Source organism: Impatiens glandulifera, chromosome 3 (assembly GCF_907164915.1).
Source record: "Impatiens glandulifera chromosome 3, dImpGla2.1, whole genome shotgun sequence".
NCBI lineage: Eukaryota > Viridiplantae > Streptophyta > Magnoliopsida > Ericales > Balsaminaceae > Impatiens > Impatiens glandulifera.
In genome coordinates, this window is record NC_061864.1 from 7,201,396 (window position 1) to 7,219,906 (window position 18,511).

The following is an 18,511-nucleotide window of genomic DNA, read 5'->3' on the forward strand; positions in this document are numbered from 1 at the left end:
GAAATCCAGTTGTAGGGACAATGATAATGGGCATGGTAGAAACAAAAACTTGCACAACTAGAATTTCAAAAAAATTGTATATTTCAATCATCCTAAACCAAATCATCATAAGATATATAATTAAATCATCCAATACATAATGCCAAACACCATTCTAATAGTACATTAAATCCAAACTGTCAAACTAACATGATTTTTCAGCAGAAAGCAAAAACGAATTTCAGCAAGTGATTACCTCTTCTTTTTTTAACTCTAACCTTGATTAATCATAAACTACCATAATATTTATCTCCTAACATCAACCAAACATCACAACAAAAATCTAAAGAAGAATTTAAATGAAGTTAATGAATCAGCAAGTTTCATAAACAGGAGGGAATACACTATAAACAAATCATCAGCCTATTTGAAATCAAGATTCAATCCTGCCTACATTTAAATGTTGTTGGTTCATACATTCACTTACTTGGATTAAAGATAGCTATAGTCGTCGACGAAGGCCTGAAACCCAGATAGCTATAGTCGTCGTTGGAGGCCTGAAATCCAGATAGCTATAGTCGTCGTCGAATGCCTGAAACCCAGATAGCTATAGTCGTCGTCGAAGGCCTGAAACCCAGATAGCTATAGTCGTCGGAGGAGGTCTGAAATGGGTTTCAGGATTAGAGATGGTTTTAGAGTTTTCAATGTATATTCGTCGTCGGAAGCCTGAATAGATTTGTCTTGGGTGGAGGAGGGAACCATACTTACCAGACCAGAGTTCCAGATTTATTCTTTGGGCGGCGGACGAAGAGAACCAGAATACTAGAAGGGTTCTTTGGGCGGCGGACGGAGGGAACCAAAGGAGACGGCCAAACTGTAGAAGAGGGAAGTAGATCTGTAAATTATTTGTTGGTTCGGTTCTGGACTCGGTTTATTCATTGGGTACCCGAACCGATCGGTTCTGCCCCGATTTTGATCCGGAACCGAAAATCAAAGAAATTACCCGAATCGATCGGTTCGGTTCCTTCGGGTACCTGAACCATCGTTTCCATTTTTCCATGCCTAACAACAATCATATGCACTCGTATTGTAACCATGTTCAATCATGAAATTGTCGAACCGCTTATACCACTGTCGAGGAGACTATTTAAGTCCATACAAAGACTTCTTCAGACTACAAACATATGTTTCCTTACCAGGAACAAGAAACCTTTTAGGATGACTCACCAATATATCCTCCTCAATCTTACCATATAAGAAATTCATTTTCACGTCTAGCTCGAGTTCCAGATTCTGATGTGCTACTATAACTAGTAGTACCCTGATAGAAGTGTGTCGGACTACAGGTGAGATAATCTCGTTGTAGTCTATGCCTTTCTTTTGACTGAATCCCTTTGCAACTAGTCGTGCTTTATATATGGTCTCTTCAACACTAGAGGTTCCATCTTTTCTTTTGAAAATCCATTTGTAGCCAATGACTCTTCTTCCCTTAGATAAAGTAACCAGCTCACATGTATTATTCTTGTGAAGTGATTCTATTTCCTCACATGGCAGCAATCTATTGTGCAGAATCACTACTATTAATAGCTTCACTATAAGAAGATGACTCATTATATATGACCATCTTCAGCTACCTGAAGTGCATAACTTACCATTTTTCAGTATCATTCATAGAGGGATTGATTGTCCTACTTTTAGGACATGTTGAGATATTTTTTCCCTCGATTGAATGAATTAATCTGTCAGGAGATTTAATTTGCCTTTTAGGTCGTGTAGCAATGTTAGATTGACTTTCAGGTACTCCAAATGAATAAACTATCTCAGATGGTTTATTAGTATTATGTGTCATGTCAATTGTCCCTTGAATTGAAGCCATCTCAGGCTCCACTTGTTTCTCGGTACTATAATTTTCTCTAAAAAGTGATGGCTTGACAGAGGAATTAAGTATAAACATATCATTAAATGTGACATCCATAATAAGGATTACTCTACCTTTAGAAGATGTCCAGATTCTATATATATCCCTTGACTTCATTTTTATAACCCATGAAAATACTTTGTTTTGCCATTGGTTCCAACTTCCTTTCATTAACATGATAGTAAGATGCGCACACAAAGACCTTCAAGTGAGAATAATCAACGACGTTACCAAACCATACCTCATAAGGGATTTTGCAATCAGTCCTAGTATGCGGTGCACGATTTATCAAATAGCAAGTCGTTAAGACAACCTCATTTCTAGTCAATCCAGCATGAGCATGCTTCTAACTATCTCTAGTAGTATTTGATTCACCATTTCTGCTACATCATTCTGTTGTGGTGTACCTTAGACAATATGATGTCTTGCAATTTCCATATCCCTACAGAGCTCATTAAACTCAAATGAATAGAATTCAAGATCATTATCTATTCGCAGCTTCTTAACCTTCTTTCCAGTTTGATTCTCCACTAGTGCCTTCTAATACTTGAAAGTCTTAAATACCCCGCTCTTATGTCTCATAAGATACAACTAGGTCATCCTTGAGTAATCATTTATGGATGTTACAAAATTGTTATAACCTCCTATACTTTCAACTTGAGTAGGACCCTAATAACTCGAATTCAATCCGAATTCATTTTTTTTTAATTTTTGGAACTAGCATAACTCAAAATAAATAGAATCAGCCAAGAATTGAACCCATGTCTATACCGTGGCAGAATATTATTCTACCTCTAGACCACTAATGCTTTTGTTTTCTTTTTCTTTTATTATAATTTGATTATTTCGAACATTTTTTAAAGCTAAGTTTGGAAAAATAAATAATAAAAAATGAATTCGGTTTTCGGTTTGGTTTTCGAGTTGAAACCCAAACTCGAAAACCAATTCGAAAACCGTATTTGAATTCGAATTGGTTTGAAATTCGAATTCGGTTTACTCGAATTCGGTCGGATATTCGGTTCAGACCAAATATTGAACACCCCTAGATTCACATATTTGGATGCAACCGTAGTGGAACCTGTCAGCGTCTTACCTTGTAGTATATACAAGGTATTCTGTTTGATACATTTTAGTATTGTTTTTGAACCTTTACTAATGCACAATGTTCTTTCTTCACTCCTAAACTTGAAACCTTTAGCATCTAAAATGCATAAAGATATTAAGTTCTTCTTTAGTTGAGGAACATGCCGAACGCCAATTAGGGTCCGTATTTTACAATTATCAGTCAGAATCTTGATAGTCTCAATACCCACAGTTTTACTTATGGCATCGTTTCCCATGACTACGTTTTCACCATCATAATCTTCATAGGTATCGAATCATTCTTTGTTCGGACTCATATGATATGAACACATTGAATCCAACACCCACGTATCAATAGGGTGTAGAGAAGCGTTAGCTACAAGGGCAATGTCCTCCTTAGAGTTGGCGTCTTTGTCTTTATGTGCTATAACAGTCGTGGAATATTTTCCCATTTTCTTAGGACAATTGTTCTTCCAATGACCAACTTCTTTACCGTAATTACAGATGTCTTTAGTACTAGGGCCATTAGATTTGTATTTTCGATCCTTCTTCTTTCCAAACCTTTTGTAGTTAATTGTGCTGACAATCAACCCAGATGCTTGATTGTCTACAATTTCACCGCTCGCCTTATGGCACAATTCTCTAGTATGAAGTGATGACCGAACTTCCTCTAGAGTCACGGTGTCTTTACCCACAACGAACGATTGAACAATATTTTTAAAAGAGTTGAGTAAAGATACCAACAGAATTAATGCAACATCTTAATCTTCGATCTTAACATCTATATTTCTCAATTCAAGTAATATAGTCTTTAACTTATCGAGATGTTTTCAAAAAGACTTAGCTTCAAGCATACAAAGACTAAACAAACGTTGCTTTAATAACAATTTGTTAGTTAGTGACTTTGTCATGTACAAAGCCTCTAACTTTGACCACAGACCGATTGCAGTATCTTCATCTGATACCTCAATGTTCATTTCATCGGCCAGACAGAGTAAATCGTTGAGTGTGCCTTCTCTTCCAATACCTCAAGCTCAATAGTGATTTTACTAGAGGTAGACTCCTTTGTAGGACTTAGTACAATTTTCACATTGTCCTTTGACAATGGTGCCCAGATGCCTTGTTGTTTAAGAAATGTTCGTATTTTGATTTGCCATACACCAAAACTGTTTTGCCCAATGAATTTTTTGATTTTCAGATTTATTGTAGACATCTTCTCGTTAGATAACAAATATTAATAAATTGATCCCCGTTTTGATACCAATTGTTGTGCAGAATTCAAGAAAGTGATGAACAATGACGTATAAAAAAACTGGTGAAAAGAGACTTTAATTATCAAAGATGAAAATTTTACAACAAATAAAAAATACTACAATTATTAAAATGCAAAAAATAAGAAAACGTAAACACCTAACTTAAATAAGTGTAACTGTAAAATAATTATGATATAACGGAAATTAATATAAACCACAAATAATTAATGGTGGATATTAATTAATATACTAAAGATAGATTATTACAGAGACAAATTAATATAAAAATAAATAATAAAGAAAAAAAAAAGGTGAATAATGAGATGCATTCTAAATTTTATGATGAAAATTTACTTAGAAAATGAGAAGATATTTTTATCACTATGCTATATTTACATTAAATTAGAAGTTTTTAAATATTAACTCTTTAATATTAAAAAATGAATACATTTTTTCTTGTAATAATCTAATTTTTTGTTTAATAATTTATTTAAATTTATAAAATAATTTATTTTTTAATTTTTAGAATATATTATTGTTAATTGCTTTTAATAAATTTATTTTATACCATATATATTATTCTTCGTAAAGCTTCAAAGACTATTGATGTGAAATTTTTTCCGCATATTAGCTTTGTTTCATCTTTCTATAAGATTATAGCAAAATATTTGTCCAACAGATTGAGAAAGGTATTAGAGACGATCATATCTAGTAATCAAATTGCGTTCATCAAAAGTCGTCAAATATATAATGTTGTATTAATAGACAATGAGTGCATTGACTCAGCTAATTCAAGAGGTGATAAATGTGCTTTTTTAAGTTAGGCATCGAAAAAACTTATGATCATGTCAATTGAGAGTTTTTGTTTAATGTAATGGGCAGAATGAGAATGGATGCGAAATGAATTTAGTGGATTAGATTTTGTCTCTCATCAACTATGTTTTCTGTCATTGTTAATGATAGTTCTTAAAGATTATTCGAGAGTTCCCAAGGGATTAGACAGGGTGATCCATTCTCTCGAAAATGATAGCGTTCGTAGAAAACTCAAGGTTCATCCGTGGAGTGGGTTGTGGGTCAAGAAGATATTATTTTTCTATATCACATTTGTTTTTCGCTGATGACACACTTTGCATGGTTTAGGTTACCTACATGAATTTTACACCTTCGGAATATTTTATGGGTATTCGGTGTATGTTTCGATCTTTGAGTAAAATCTTAATAAGTCAGATATTTTTCTCAAATCCTGTTTTGAATAGAAAAAGAATAATGTTGACAAATGTGTTGGGGTTTAGAATTAGTGATCTTCCATCAACATACCTTAGTATGCCATTTGGTGCTATATTACGATCCAATGTCTTTTGGGACCCGATTATCACTAAAATGAAATTTAAATTGTCTAGATGTAAAAGTAAAATAATCTTAAAAGGGGGTCGGTTAATCCTCATTAAGAGTGTGTTGTCATCTGTGCACACATATATGATGTCTTTATTCATTCTTCCCAAGAGTGTGACGGTGAAAATGGAGAGAATAATCTGTAAATTTCTATGGAGATCCTCTAACTCATCGTTTTGTCATTTAGTTAGTTGGAATAAGGTTAAATGTTTTAAAAATCACGAAGGTTTGGACATTCAAAATTTTATTTTTTTTAATAATGATCTTCTATCAAAATGGTGTTATAGATTTGTAACAGAACCGAATAGTCTTTAGACATTGATGATTAAATGTAAGTACGTTGAATACATCTTTGTTAAACAAATAGTAAATTTAAATAAAATATTAATTAGTTTTTAACCTGGGCTCTGGGTATGAGTTGCTCTAACACATAGGTTTGTTGGGCTACATGTAGACATGACTTTCACGTTAAAAATATAATAGTATGTTTATATATTTTTGTAAGTATATAAACTTTAAAAAAATATTATAATCAAATTCATATATAAATGACGAAGTAATAAAAATTCTAATATATCTAAAATTAAATATATTGAAAAGTTTAATATATATTAACCATGTTAATTGAAACAAAATTAGCAATACTCAAAATGATTAAAAAAAAATAATAATAAATAAATAAGTCTGCTACCACATAAAAGAAATGAAAAAAAGGTAAAAACAGAATTCATGCATAAATTTTATGCTAATTTCATTATAGTTTGAGAAGTGTTAACTCATAATATAAAGTATATTAACTGTGAAAAAAATTATAGTTACATACTTATAAGATAATAATTATTTTTAAATAAAATTTTGAATTTATTTATTTGAATTTTTATTTTTTAAATCCATTAAGGTGGCACAATTGTGCTTAATGATCCATGTTCACGGATAATGACGGTAAGATCGTGTTCATTTACTAGATTTTTTAAAAAAATATATAATTTTATAATAAATAATAATAATTTAATGTAACCCATTTTTTTATTATCCAATCAAAATAATGTTGTTGAAAAAATTAGTTAACTTATCTTTGTTATTAGATTTCATTATCTCCAATACTTGGAAACCAAAGGCTAGATTGATCTAATCTTTAATAAGTTGTATCTCACTTCCTATTTATTTCTTATGGATTAACCGTAGCTTAGTCTAATTTGTACTTGTGTCTCATTGAAAATATAATATTATGATTTATAAATTATATTTTTTTTAATATAAATTTCTAATTTCAGAAAGATTGTATTCAAATTTATTATTATTATTATTATTATTATATATATGAAAATAAAAAAAATAAAAAAACCTAATATATTTAAAACAAAATATATATTAACCAAATTAAATATGTTTTAAAGTTATTTTCTATTCTTTTCAAGTTAATTTTCAACTAAAAATATAAATTTTGGTAAACTGATAAAGAAATATGAAAACAATATATATATATGTCAAAAAAAATTATAATATGTTTTTTACATGTAAATATATATATATATATATATATATATATAATAGTTAATAAAATAATATAAACGAACTAATTAAAAAAAAAACAATATATTCTTTATATATAACTAATTAACATTCTAATAATATAATATAATATATGATATATCAAAAAAGTCCTAATATATTTGTTCAAATGTAAGGTTAATAAAATAATATATATATGACTATTTAAAATTCTTAATATAACCTCTAAATGTACATGATTAAATCAAAAATAATTTTAATAAAATATTTAAAATATTAATTTATATATTAATTTTTTTTCAGTAGTTGTATGAATGTAAGTAACGACAAAAACAGTGGGAAAATAAAGTCAGTACCACAGGGAAAAAAAAAGAGAAAAAAGAGGTAATAAATGGGTTGCATCTTGCATGCATAAATTTTATCGAATTTTTTTTGACAAATGTTAACCGAAAATATTTACTAACAACTTAACTAAGCTTATAAATTTTGCATTCCCTTAGTAACATCATCACATCTCTACAATGAATAACAAGTGTAACTCAACCTTTTCTCTTCTTCTCTGGTTGGATGTCTCGTCAAGAAGCATTTCTTGATGAACTTCTTAATTTCTTACCACCAAATCAAAATGATGGTGGAGAACAAAGAATTAGTGATCTTCTCTCTCGAAACTGACTTCATTACCATCAATATTTCGAAGCCAAGGCTAGATTGATCCAACCCGATGTTCACTCGGTTTTAGCCTCCAAATGACTTAGTTTTCACGAACGCATCCTTCTCTGGATCGGTGACCTCAAGCCCAGTCTAATATTTCGATTTGTGTGTAATTCAGGTCTTGGCCTGACACCAAACTAGGAAAGTAGAATAAAGGCGTTACAGGAGGAAATAAGTGTGAACGAGGAGTGATTGTCTAAGGAATTCGACAGGAAGTGGGCACCAAGGGTTGGTGCCACGCTTAGTTGCACCAAGGCTTAATGTTTTATACTTTTAATTGAATAATGACATCACTGAAATTTATTTTTAATTAAACATCACACTAATATGTAATAATAGTAAGTCAATAATTTTAAGATTAAGTTTGTAGTTAATATTTTATATTTTTAACAAAACTTCACATTCATGATTTTTTTTAAATGTGTGGTTACCTAATAGTTTTAATATATTAATCACCATTATCGGATTAAGGTTCGATTTTCGTCCCGTTTTATTTAAACATTACTTTTTAAATATTTGTACAGTTTAAGCGATCAATTTAGTTTGAAAGATTTACTTACACACTTAATTTTAACAACTAACCATTCCTGAACTAACTTCTCAAATCTTTGTTACCAAATATAGTTTAATTAGTGATCTTCTCTTTTGAGTTCAACTTTGTTACCTTAAACTTGAAAAGAAAGGCTAGATTGATCCAATCAACTAGTCTTTCTATGATTTGACTATCATGTCATGTCTTCTTTTTAAGTATAAAATTTTAAAGGATTTTAGAAAGATTATAATCAAATTTCTTTTATATTTAAGTTTCTTTGTGTGTGTTTTTGACAAAAATATATATATATATAATTAATAATTTAAAATATTAGATATTTTAATATTTTAGGTAATGAATGGAATGATGTAATTAATAAGAGGAAAGTAAAATAATATTTGATTTGTATGAATTCTTTAAAAACTCATTCCGAACCAACCAAGTCTGACTAAGTAAAAAAATCTTAGTATATAAAAAATTTAAATATATTAGAAAAGCTTAATGTATATTAACCAAACTAAGTTGATGAATTATTGTCTATTTTTTCAATACTAATTCACAACTTTCAATTAAAAATATAAAATTTGGTAAAATATATATGATAAGTCAAAAAAAAATTATAATATATTTTGTAAACGTAACTATAATATATGGTTAATAAAATAATATATTTATATTACTAATAAAAAATCTTAATATATCTTTAATTTATATATGACTAAGTCCAAACATCATAATTTATATATGGGCCTTTTTCATTTCTTATTAAACTTGTAAAAATATACTTTTATACAGTAAAAGTCCAATCAATGGGCCTCATCTATGGTTATGTTTTGGACTAAAATCCAATTCAAGTTTTTTAAATATTTTACTAAAAAAACAATTATAATCTCTTTCCATTTAACTTAAAATTAAAAATATATCGAGTATAAAATTATTATTACAATTATTTATATATATATATAATAAACTCAAAAGAGTTTATTTAAGAAATGTTATATATATAAATTATAATTACAATTTCTATATACAAAATATTTTTAAATAATAAATACAATATTAATAGCTGAATTGTCAAATTGAGCTCTTTGTCGATGCAATTGAGATTTCATATTTTTTTTTAAATATTACAATTTGAGGTTTCTTATTTTTTTAAGATATATTAAATGAGGTTTTATCTTAATAGTTTCAAATACCATTAACTTATTATCTACATGTAGGGTCGGCCTTAAGGTAAACCCGACAAGTCCTCGGATTTGGACAACTCACTCCTTAGGGCAAACCATTTATTAAAATAATGAGATATTTAATTAAATTTATTATAATTTTAAACATAAGATATGTAAAAAAATATTCAGTTATGTGTTCAAATCTCATTACAAAAATTATTTATATTATCAATTTTTTAAATAAGACCTAGGAAAATAAAAAATATATATATATAATTTTTTTCTACCGAGACAGCTCAAAACTCGGGTTTACATTGTCTCCATGATATTTACAAATAAATAAATATAAATTTATGTCGCAAATTTAAAATTTGTATGAATAAAGAGTTTTGACTTTTGACTATATATATAAAAGTATATCATTTTGAATGTGTGGGGTTTTTGGTAGATACTATTCAGGGTCGACTTTGGGTAAGCCTGATAAGCCCTCGAGTAGGGCATTCCACCTTCCAGGTTAGCCCATTTATTTTAAATAATAAGATGTTTAGTCAAATTTATTGTATTTTTAAACATAAAAAATTATAATTTAATGATTTTAGATAAAAACTTAAAATATTTATTTGGTTATAGGATAATTCTCAACAAAAATAAAAAATAAAAAATTATCAATCTTTTAAACTAACTCTAGGGGAAAAAAAAAATATTGATATTTTTTTCTAACGGGACTGCCCAAAACCCGGGTCGGCCTGGTAACATTTGAAGTATATCTATTTATTTAAATTGGATTAATTAGATTTAGCAACAGAAAAATGATCATAAAGTACAACTAGCCAAACAAGAAAAAATCAAAGTTAAGTGACAAGAATACTTTTTTCCATTGACATTAGCCCACAAATGGGTTAAGATATGAAGTAATTTTTATTCTATGGCCCACTAAAACCTTGAGAAATGATGTTAAGAAATAAGAACTCTGGAAAATGAATGGGCCATTTCATGTTTCTTTTAATAAAGAGATCTTTTATAATTTAGAACTTCACCTTTGTTGTAATTTGTAAACAAGCTTTAAAGCTAAGTTTTACACTATTAAAAATATAAGGTCTCTCTATATGTTGACCTTTTCTAACCAACTATGGGGTTTTTTTTGGTTTTTTTAGGAAGCTTTGTGTAATTAAATTTGAAACATTTTTTCTTTTAGCTAAATATTTAATAGGTTTATTTATTTATTTTAATAATGTGATTATACTCCATGTTCATTAGTCATTACACTGAAATTACATGCTCAAATAGTTAAACAGCTTATTTTTTTCAGAAATAAATAAATAAAAATATTTCTTTGACAGTACTAATAACTTATGAAAGAAATGAACAGTTACTTTCTCTCATCTGTTTTATACCAAATCTTCTGTAAAATAGAAGAATTGGGGCAATTAAACCTATGCAATGGCAAGTAGAAAATAATTTCAAATATTATAATTGGAATGATAATAAAACATTATTGATATTTGTCAATATCCATACAATTTTTAATAACATAATTATCACTCTCTAGACATAGACACATTAATTGTGTTTGAACTCGTTAGAATATTCAAAGTCAACAAAAATTATTCAAGAAAATAAAAATCTATTGTTTAATTCTCGTTGAAAATGTTCTAATTTGAAGGTCAATCTTTTAAGTTCGTGTTAAGCTCTAACTAAATTAAGAAAAACATATGCTCATGGGTTTAATAAATGAATACCAAACATTTAAAAAATAAAATAGTTGATAGAATGGAATGTCGGTTAAGACATCTACGGATGTTTTTTTTTTGTTTGGAAAGCACAAATTAAATCACGTTTTTTTTTCTTATATGGATTAATTATTGCAAACCAATGTGGAAAGGGGCACTCACTTTAGAGCTTGTTTGATATGGGTTTATTTTTAAAAAGAAAATATTAGGGAATGATTTTTTTTAGTTTTTAATTAATTAAATTTATAAAAACAAATTAAGTAATTAAGAATGAAAATGTAATATTTAAATTTATTTGGGAAAAAATAAATATATATATATTGGTAGGAAGATGATGAATTGAACATAATAAAGAGTTGAAATTTATACAGAGCATTTTGGACGGTCAAAAGAGAAAGAGAAAGAGGTCGTGGCCGGAGAAGAAGGAAGATGACAATTGTGATGGAGATTCCACACGGTATCATCATCTCTTAATTAATCTGCTTGAGTTGTGGAGGAGAGAATTCCTCTTATTATCTTCTTCTCGTATAAAATTATCATTCTTCTTCTTCTCACATACTGTACTACGACCTGCTTCTGTCTCTTTATTATATTCTTAATTTGGTCTCCTATGGCGACATGGGTCTTATCTGAATGCGGCTTAAGACCCCTCCCACTGGTATATCCTCAATCCGGAAGGGGATACAACTCTTTCAGACCCAATAATACTACTCCTTCTAAGTTGCAGATCAAATCGGTAATAGGGTCTCATCCTTACCGGTCGTTGATTGGGTTTAGAGATAGGAATTGGGGACTGAAGGTGAGCGTTCCATTGAAAGTTCAATCTGTAGATGAGGGGGGTGAAGAGAGGATCAATGACGTCCAGTACCAGGAGGAGTTCGATCCTGGTGCGCCGCCTCCGTTCAAGCTGGCCGACATTCGAGCGGCAATTCCCAAACATTGTTGGGTGAAGGATCCATGGAAATCTATGAGCTACGTTGTCAGAGATGTGGCTATTGTGTTTGGTCTGGCGGCTGCAGCGGCTTATTTCAACAATTGGGTGGTTTGGCCTCTCTACTGGCTTGCGCAAGGGACCATGTTCTGGGCTTTGTTTGTTCTCGGCCATGATTGGTGAGGAAACCCTTTTTTCCTACTGAAATTTTTTCAGTTTAATCTTCTTCTTCCTCCTCTGTTTCTCTCTTTGATTTGTATTTCGTGATTGTAGTGGTCATGGAAGCTTTTCGAACAATCCTAAACTGAACAGTGTGGCTGGGCATCTTCTTCACTCTTCAATTCTGGTCCCTTACCATGGATGGTTTGTCTCTTTTAAATCACCCCCATTTCTCTGCATATAACGTGTTTGACATAATGTCTGAGTGAGAAATTTGACTACAAATTCAGGAGAATCAGCCACAGAACTCACCATCAGAATCATGGTCATGTTGAAAACGATGAATCATGGCATCCAGTGAGTCAAGTCAATTCAAGCTTCTTCAATTACCCTAGTAGAAAAACTAATTTTTTTTCTTCTTTTTGAATCTTGAGTATTATATACCCACAAACAAGGTTGTGATTTTTGAAATTTCAGTTGCCTGAGAAGATTTACAAGAGTTTGGACAAAGCTACAAAGTTGTTGAGATTCACTTTGCCATTCCCCATGCTTGCATATCCTTTCTATCTGGTACAACAATTAATACAATCATGCATATGCATGCATGCATGCTGTTGAAACCAAATTCATTGTCTAAAGAATCATTTCAAATGATTTAGGCTTATATTATTATTGTTGTTGTTGTTGTCAAACACAGTGGAGTAGAAGTCCAGGAAAGTCGGGCTCCCATTTCGACCCAAACAGTGATTTGTTTGTCCGAAGTGAGCGAAAAGACGTGATTACTTCTACAGTCTGCTGGTCAGCCATGGCTGGTCTTCTTGTCTGCTTATCTTTTGTAATGGGACCAATTCAATTGGTTAAACTATATGGCATTCCATATTGGGTTAGTTTTAGCAGCTGCTAGCTTCTGATAGATAGCATTTTTAATATTGATCATCAATTACAGTTGCTCATTATTATTATTAATCCATGCAGCTTTTTGTTATGTGGCTAGACCTAGTAACTTACTTGCATCACCATGGTCACGATGATAAGCTTCCTTGGTATCGTGGGGAGGTATTGATCATAAGAAAATGGATAGTAAATTTATGTACCTATAATGAACAGCTTAATTATTAATTTTGTATGAAATTGAATTCTTACAGGAATGGAATTATATGAGAGGCGGGTTAACTACCCTTGATCGCGACTACGGTTGGCTCAACAACGTTCATCATGATATTGGGACTCACGTCATTCATCACCTCTTTCCCCAGATCCCACATTACAATCTAATAGAAGCTGTAAGTAAAACATGCATCATTTCATTTCTCTAGCTAGAACATGATAAAATTAAGCTGAATAATAATAATAATAATGACGGACAGACGGAGGCAGCGAAACCGGTTTTAGGAAAATACTATAGAGAACCGAAGCGATCGGGTCCTCTCCCGTTTCACTTGCTGGGAGTGTTGATTAGAAGCTTGAAGAAGGATCACTATGTGAGTGACAATGGAGATGTTGTGTATTATCAAACAGACCCTGTCCTCAATGGCAACCCAAATTAAAGCATATGAATGAAGAATCCTGCTTAATTATTATATGATTTGTCAAGACTATTCAAATATTTATTTTGAATTTATGTATAGACTATATATAGAGTCAGTCAATCCATTTTGCCAAATTATTATAATATGTCACTATGTGTTTTGGTTAAGTGTCTACATCTATCTTAATAGTCAGCATTCAGCAGCAGCCTAAGAAGAAACAAACTACAAAGTGGTGCATTCAATTAATATATAATAATTTAGTTTTTTTTTGGCTGATACAAAAAAGTTAATAATTTAGTTTGAATTAGATTTGAAAAGGAAGAAGCAAATTTTGCATTCACTTCTACATTGAATTTATATTCTATATATAATACATTCTTAAATATCCATACAAAATAAACATCATCCACCACTTAGTTTGATTGAGATTTATTTGAATGAATTTTGAATTATTTAAAAAAAATTAATTGATGTGGAAATTTAATAAAGTAATTTTAGTTTTTAAAAGTATTATTATATAATAATAAAATAAAATGTTTCATTAAAAAGAAATTGAAGACCCATTACAAGTTTGATGTTGATTTTATCATTTATTTTATTAAGAACTCTCTTTATCACAATTTTATTATTATTATTTTTAAGAAATCAAAATTATTTATAATTTGTAATATCTTGCTATCTTAAATATAAAATAGTAAAAGTTTGATTAATTTCATAGTGAACCTAAAATTGTCTTTGATAACTCTTTTAAAATTATAAAATTTTAATAATCAATTCGAGATTTTAACGAAATCGTAAACATAATTATACGACAAAGATCAACTTCGAAATTGAAGGGAATTCTGCTTTTTAATCAAAACTAAGGTAACTGGAAAAGATCGTAAAAATGAAATTATGATTTTTTTAGATAATTCATTTAATAAAAAATCGTTTAAACACAACAATAAAAGCATTACATGAAAATTGAATACATTGTAATAATTAATTTACTCGAAATATTTAAGAAGAGCAATAGGATTTCTACACAAATCCACTAGTTTTCCGGATCTAATATCTGACATTGTCGTGATAATCATATTGTGAATAATCCTTAATGACCTACTTTCGTTGTTAAAAGTTTTCGATTTATCTCTAATCAGATAGTCCACCAAAAAATTATAGGGCCAAAAAATTATAGGGATAGAGACTCATTTTCTAAGTCTCGCATTTTTAGTCGCTCAATTCATGCCTCCTAATAGCCACTAACGGTTTCCGACATAATTCATTGTATTCTAGTCAAATTCTATAAAACACTTCATATATTTGTAACAACATGACAATGTAAAAATAGATGAGAAGTCGTCTAACTTTTTGTAACATATACAACATCAACTCACAATAATTATGACTTTTTTCATCTATCGTAGTGGGAATTCCGTCAAAATGAGATTTTGGTAGGCATCTTAGACTCTCATTAATTTTCCTAACAAAGATTAATTATGCTAATTTTATTAAACAAAGTGTAACAATGCCCCACATTAAAGTTATTCAGATCACGTCAACGCATAGAATTCCGAGAAAACGGGTTTAACCCATTATTTCTAACCATTGGACACGTTTGTCTCACTAGTCAATCTTCTTTTATATCTAATACGGTTAGGAAAACCACTAGACCAACTCTCAAGCCAAGGCCAAATAACACATATACATGGTTGATTCACATTAATTTAGGATGAAACCTAATTATTGGATTATTTAAACAAAAAAAAAGAGTGAGTTATTTGAAGCCTATGTAGTTCATTGGACTAATTAATTATTAATCTCTTATTCTTCTGACAAAGAAAAACAATAACCATAAATTAATTATTGAAATGAATCAGAATTTGATAACGGTCATGTCTCTATAGTGATAATAACTTTAAATAAATGGAAAGAGAAGAATGAGCACAAATTCCACTTTTATTTGTCTTTTTCCTTCTCCTTTTCTCAATAATAATAATTAAACAACATATAATAATAATAATAATCAGCTCAGTCAATTTTCTTGCATTTGTCCTTACATAATCTACTATATCTTATAAGGGCAGAGGGGCAGCCCGACTTATAAGGGCTAATTTGAATTAAAATAATAATAAAAAGAAAAGAATAAAAAAATTATTGAATGGCTTAAGCAGAAACCTGCTCCTGCTCTATGTACAATTGTTCCACCCATGGAGGGATGAGTTCATGCTTGGTGGAATTATACAAACCCGCCGAAGCTGCTGCTGCTTCATTGCCCGAAGCGTCTTTCACCAGCGAATGAACCCAAGACACGTCCGGTTCGTTCACCGTTGAAGGCGCCATTGTCGTCCTGTTGTTGTTCATCCCACCTCTGTATCCAAAAGAAGCAGACTTCTTCAGCTTGTTCATATCCTCGCCCTTATTCATAAATCCCCACTCCAATTTTCCATCCGGAGATCCCCACTCTGTATTGTTATGCTGCTTTGATGGAAACAACCCAGCTGAATTAGCAGCCGCGGTGAACCCAAGGCTGACCCCCGGACGGCTCATGCTGTTCACGGCTCCTCGATCTATGAAGCTCTGGCTTCTCTTTGCGAAAGATGCCGACCTCGAATTCATCATGGCCGCCGCTGCCATAGCACCGCCGGAGGAGGAATCGAACCCGTAAGGGGAAGACGAGTGATTGGCGGCGGGGTAGCTCGATCGGAGAGAGTTCATTTGGAGTTGGGTTGTGGGCGTTGTGGATGTTGATAACCTAGGAGATGATAAACCGAAAACCCCTTCGAGATTAGTAGGCTTCAATTCGTTCATCCTACCGTATGGAGAAGAAAGACCGGACATCTCGTCGAACAATTGTTGTTGTTGTCTTTGGTTCTGATTACGGAGGTTCTCCAACCCGAGTAATTCGAGTTCCAACTCCATCTCCAAGTCTCGAGCGTGAAGAGCGGTTTTCAATCTGCTTCCGGGTAGTTGCAAAGCCGGGGGAGGAGTGATGTTGGGTTTGTTAGCCCACATGGGCGATGATGTGCATGACGAGGAAGAACCCAAGGGGGACATCGGCGGTGTCATATCCAAAGAGATTGGACCGGTGGAGAGCGATTTAGGCGAAGGGAGAGCCGATCCGGTCGAAGCGTACAAAGGACGAAGCTCATCGTGTTTGTGAGCGAAAAAGCAGACCTTACGAAGACAACCCGTCTCGTCTTTGCATAGCCTGGTTCGATATTGGGCAGGGTGAAGCCAAGACTCGAAAACGCCGTGAGCGTACTCGCAATTGTCGTTCTTGGGGCAATTTCCTTTGCGGAATTCAGGGCAAGGGACGCAAGTGTATTGGTACTTCCTTGGATCGCGTCTTCTAGCGTTCTCCCCCGGGTGAACGAAAGGACACTCGGTCCAATCGTGAGAGTAGGCCCTCGAACATGGCTTCACCTTAAACGAATACATCCTGAATTCATCTGTGCTGTAAAGACCAATGTTAATATCCGGCAAGGGCACGTCAATTGAATACTCTTTATTAACCATTTGAGGTTTCTCCTTTTCCTTCTCATTAACCTCTTCAATTACACTGCCGTCGTCGTCGTTATTATTGTGATACCTTTTCAACAGTATCTCCAATTTCTTCCTCTTCAAATGGTTCGAACTCTTCAACCGAGGAGGAATCAAGTCGCACGGGCGGTTACCGTTAACATCAAGTGCGTTGACGTCAGCCATGGCGTCGATCAAGAGCTGAACAACCTCGGCGGATGAATCCATCCCACTGGCGGCCGCAAAATGGAGGGCGGTTGCTCCATCAGACCCACAAGCCCTATTGGCATCGACTTTCAAAGTCTTGAGAATATAATTCAAGATGCGAAAGCTCCCATAGAGGGAAGCAATCAAGAGAGGAGTCCTCTCTTCGAGACCCATCATCATCGACCCGATTCTTCTTCCGTACCACAAACTGGCCTCATCTACATCATAACCCTGAACTTCAACTGCTGTTTTGAAGCCGTCGAGATTGTCAGTTGCTGACAGCTCGAGTAAAATCGAGGTTTGTCTCTCACCCACCATCGCCAAGTTAGTAAAGGCCAAATTTTTAAGGTTATAGTCACTGAAAAGAAGCAAATTTAAGAAATGTTAGGCCGATATGAAAACTATTATATGGATCTATGAGTTTGCCAGTGATTGAAACACACAAAAGAAGATCTAGAACTAGAAGAAGAAGAAGAAGAGTGATTAGTACCTTGGAAGGAAGGAAGGAAGGAAGGAGGCTCCAAGAATAAATGAAAGAGAAGGAGAGAAACTATGATGAATTGGGGAAGAAAGAGTCGACGGCTGTAATGAATTTATAATCTGATTTCTGGTTTGGTTTTGAGACAGACAAAGGGAAGAAGAGCGTGTGAAAAGGAAGGAGGGCAGAAGGTGTGCGCTCCTCTTTACAAATGGGTCAAAGTCAAATTAGCAAAGCTGGACTTCGGGGCCCACCACAGCCCACCCCCCTTTTGCTGTGTTTCTTTCATTTTTTTAAAACCTTTTCAAAAAAATGCAAATGTAAATGTAAATGCAAACTCAAATGCAAATGAAACTCAAATGTATACTCGCTTACCCCACGCTCCTCCTCTTAATCAACCGGATGGGCTGGTTTTCGGTATTCACAA

General features: G+C 32.1%; 1 protein-coding gene and 1 long non-coding RNA gene across 2 annotated transcripts; both read right to left on the reverse strand.

Moving 5' to 3' along the window:
• Nucleotides 1-11,881: 11,881 nt before the first annotated feature.
• Nucleotides 11,882-13,854, reverse strand: LOC124930620. Its single transcript, XR_007098676.1, has 2 exons — nt 13,735-13,854; nt 11,882-13,650 (listed from the first exon to the last, which is right to left on the reverse strand). It is a non-coding gene; the product is annotated as an uncharacterized LOC124930620 (long non-coding RNA).
• Nucleotides 13,855-15,818: 1,964 nt separating this feature from the next.
• On the reverse strand, nt 15,819-18,282 carry LOC124929136 (zinc finger CCCH domain-containing protein 47). Its single transcript, XM_047469415.1, has 2 exons — nt 18,097-18,282; nt 15,819-17,964 (listed from the first exon to the last, which is right to left on the reverse strand). The coding sequence occupies exon 2, from the start codon at nt 17,922-17,924 to the stop codon at nt 16,044-16,046; it is 1,881 nt and encodes a 626-aa protein (XP_047325371.1). The 5' UTR covers nt 17,925-17,964; nt 18,097-18,282; the 3' UTR covers nt 15,819-16,043.
• Between the last annotated feature and the right edge of the window lie 229 nt (nt 18,283-18,511).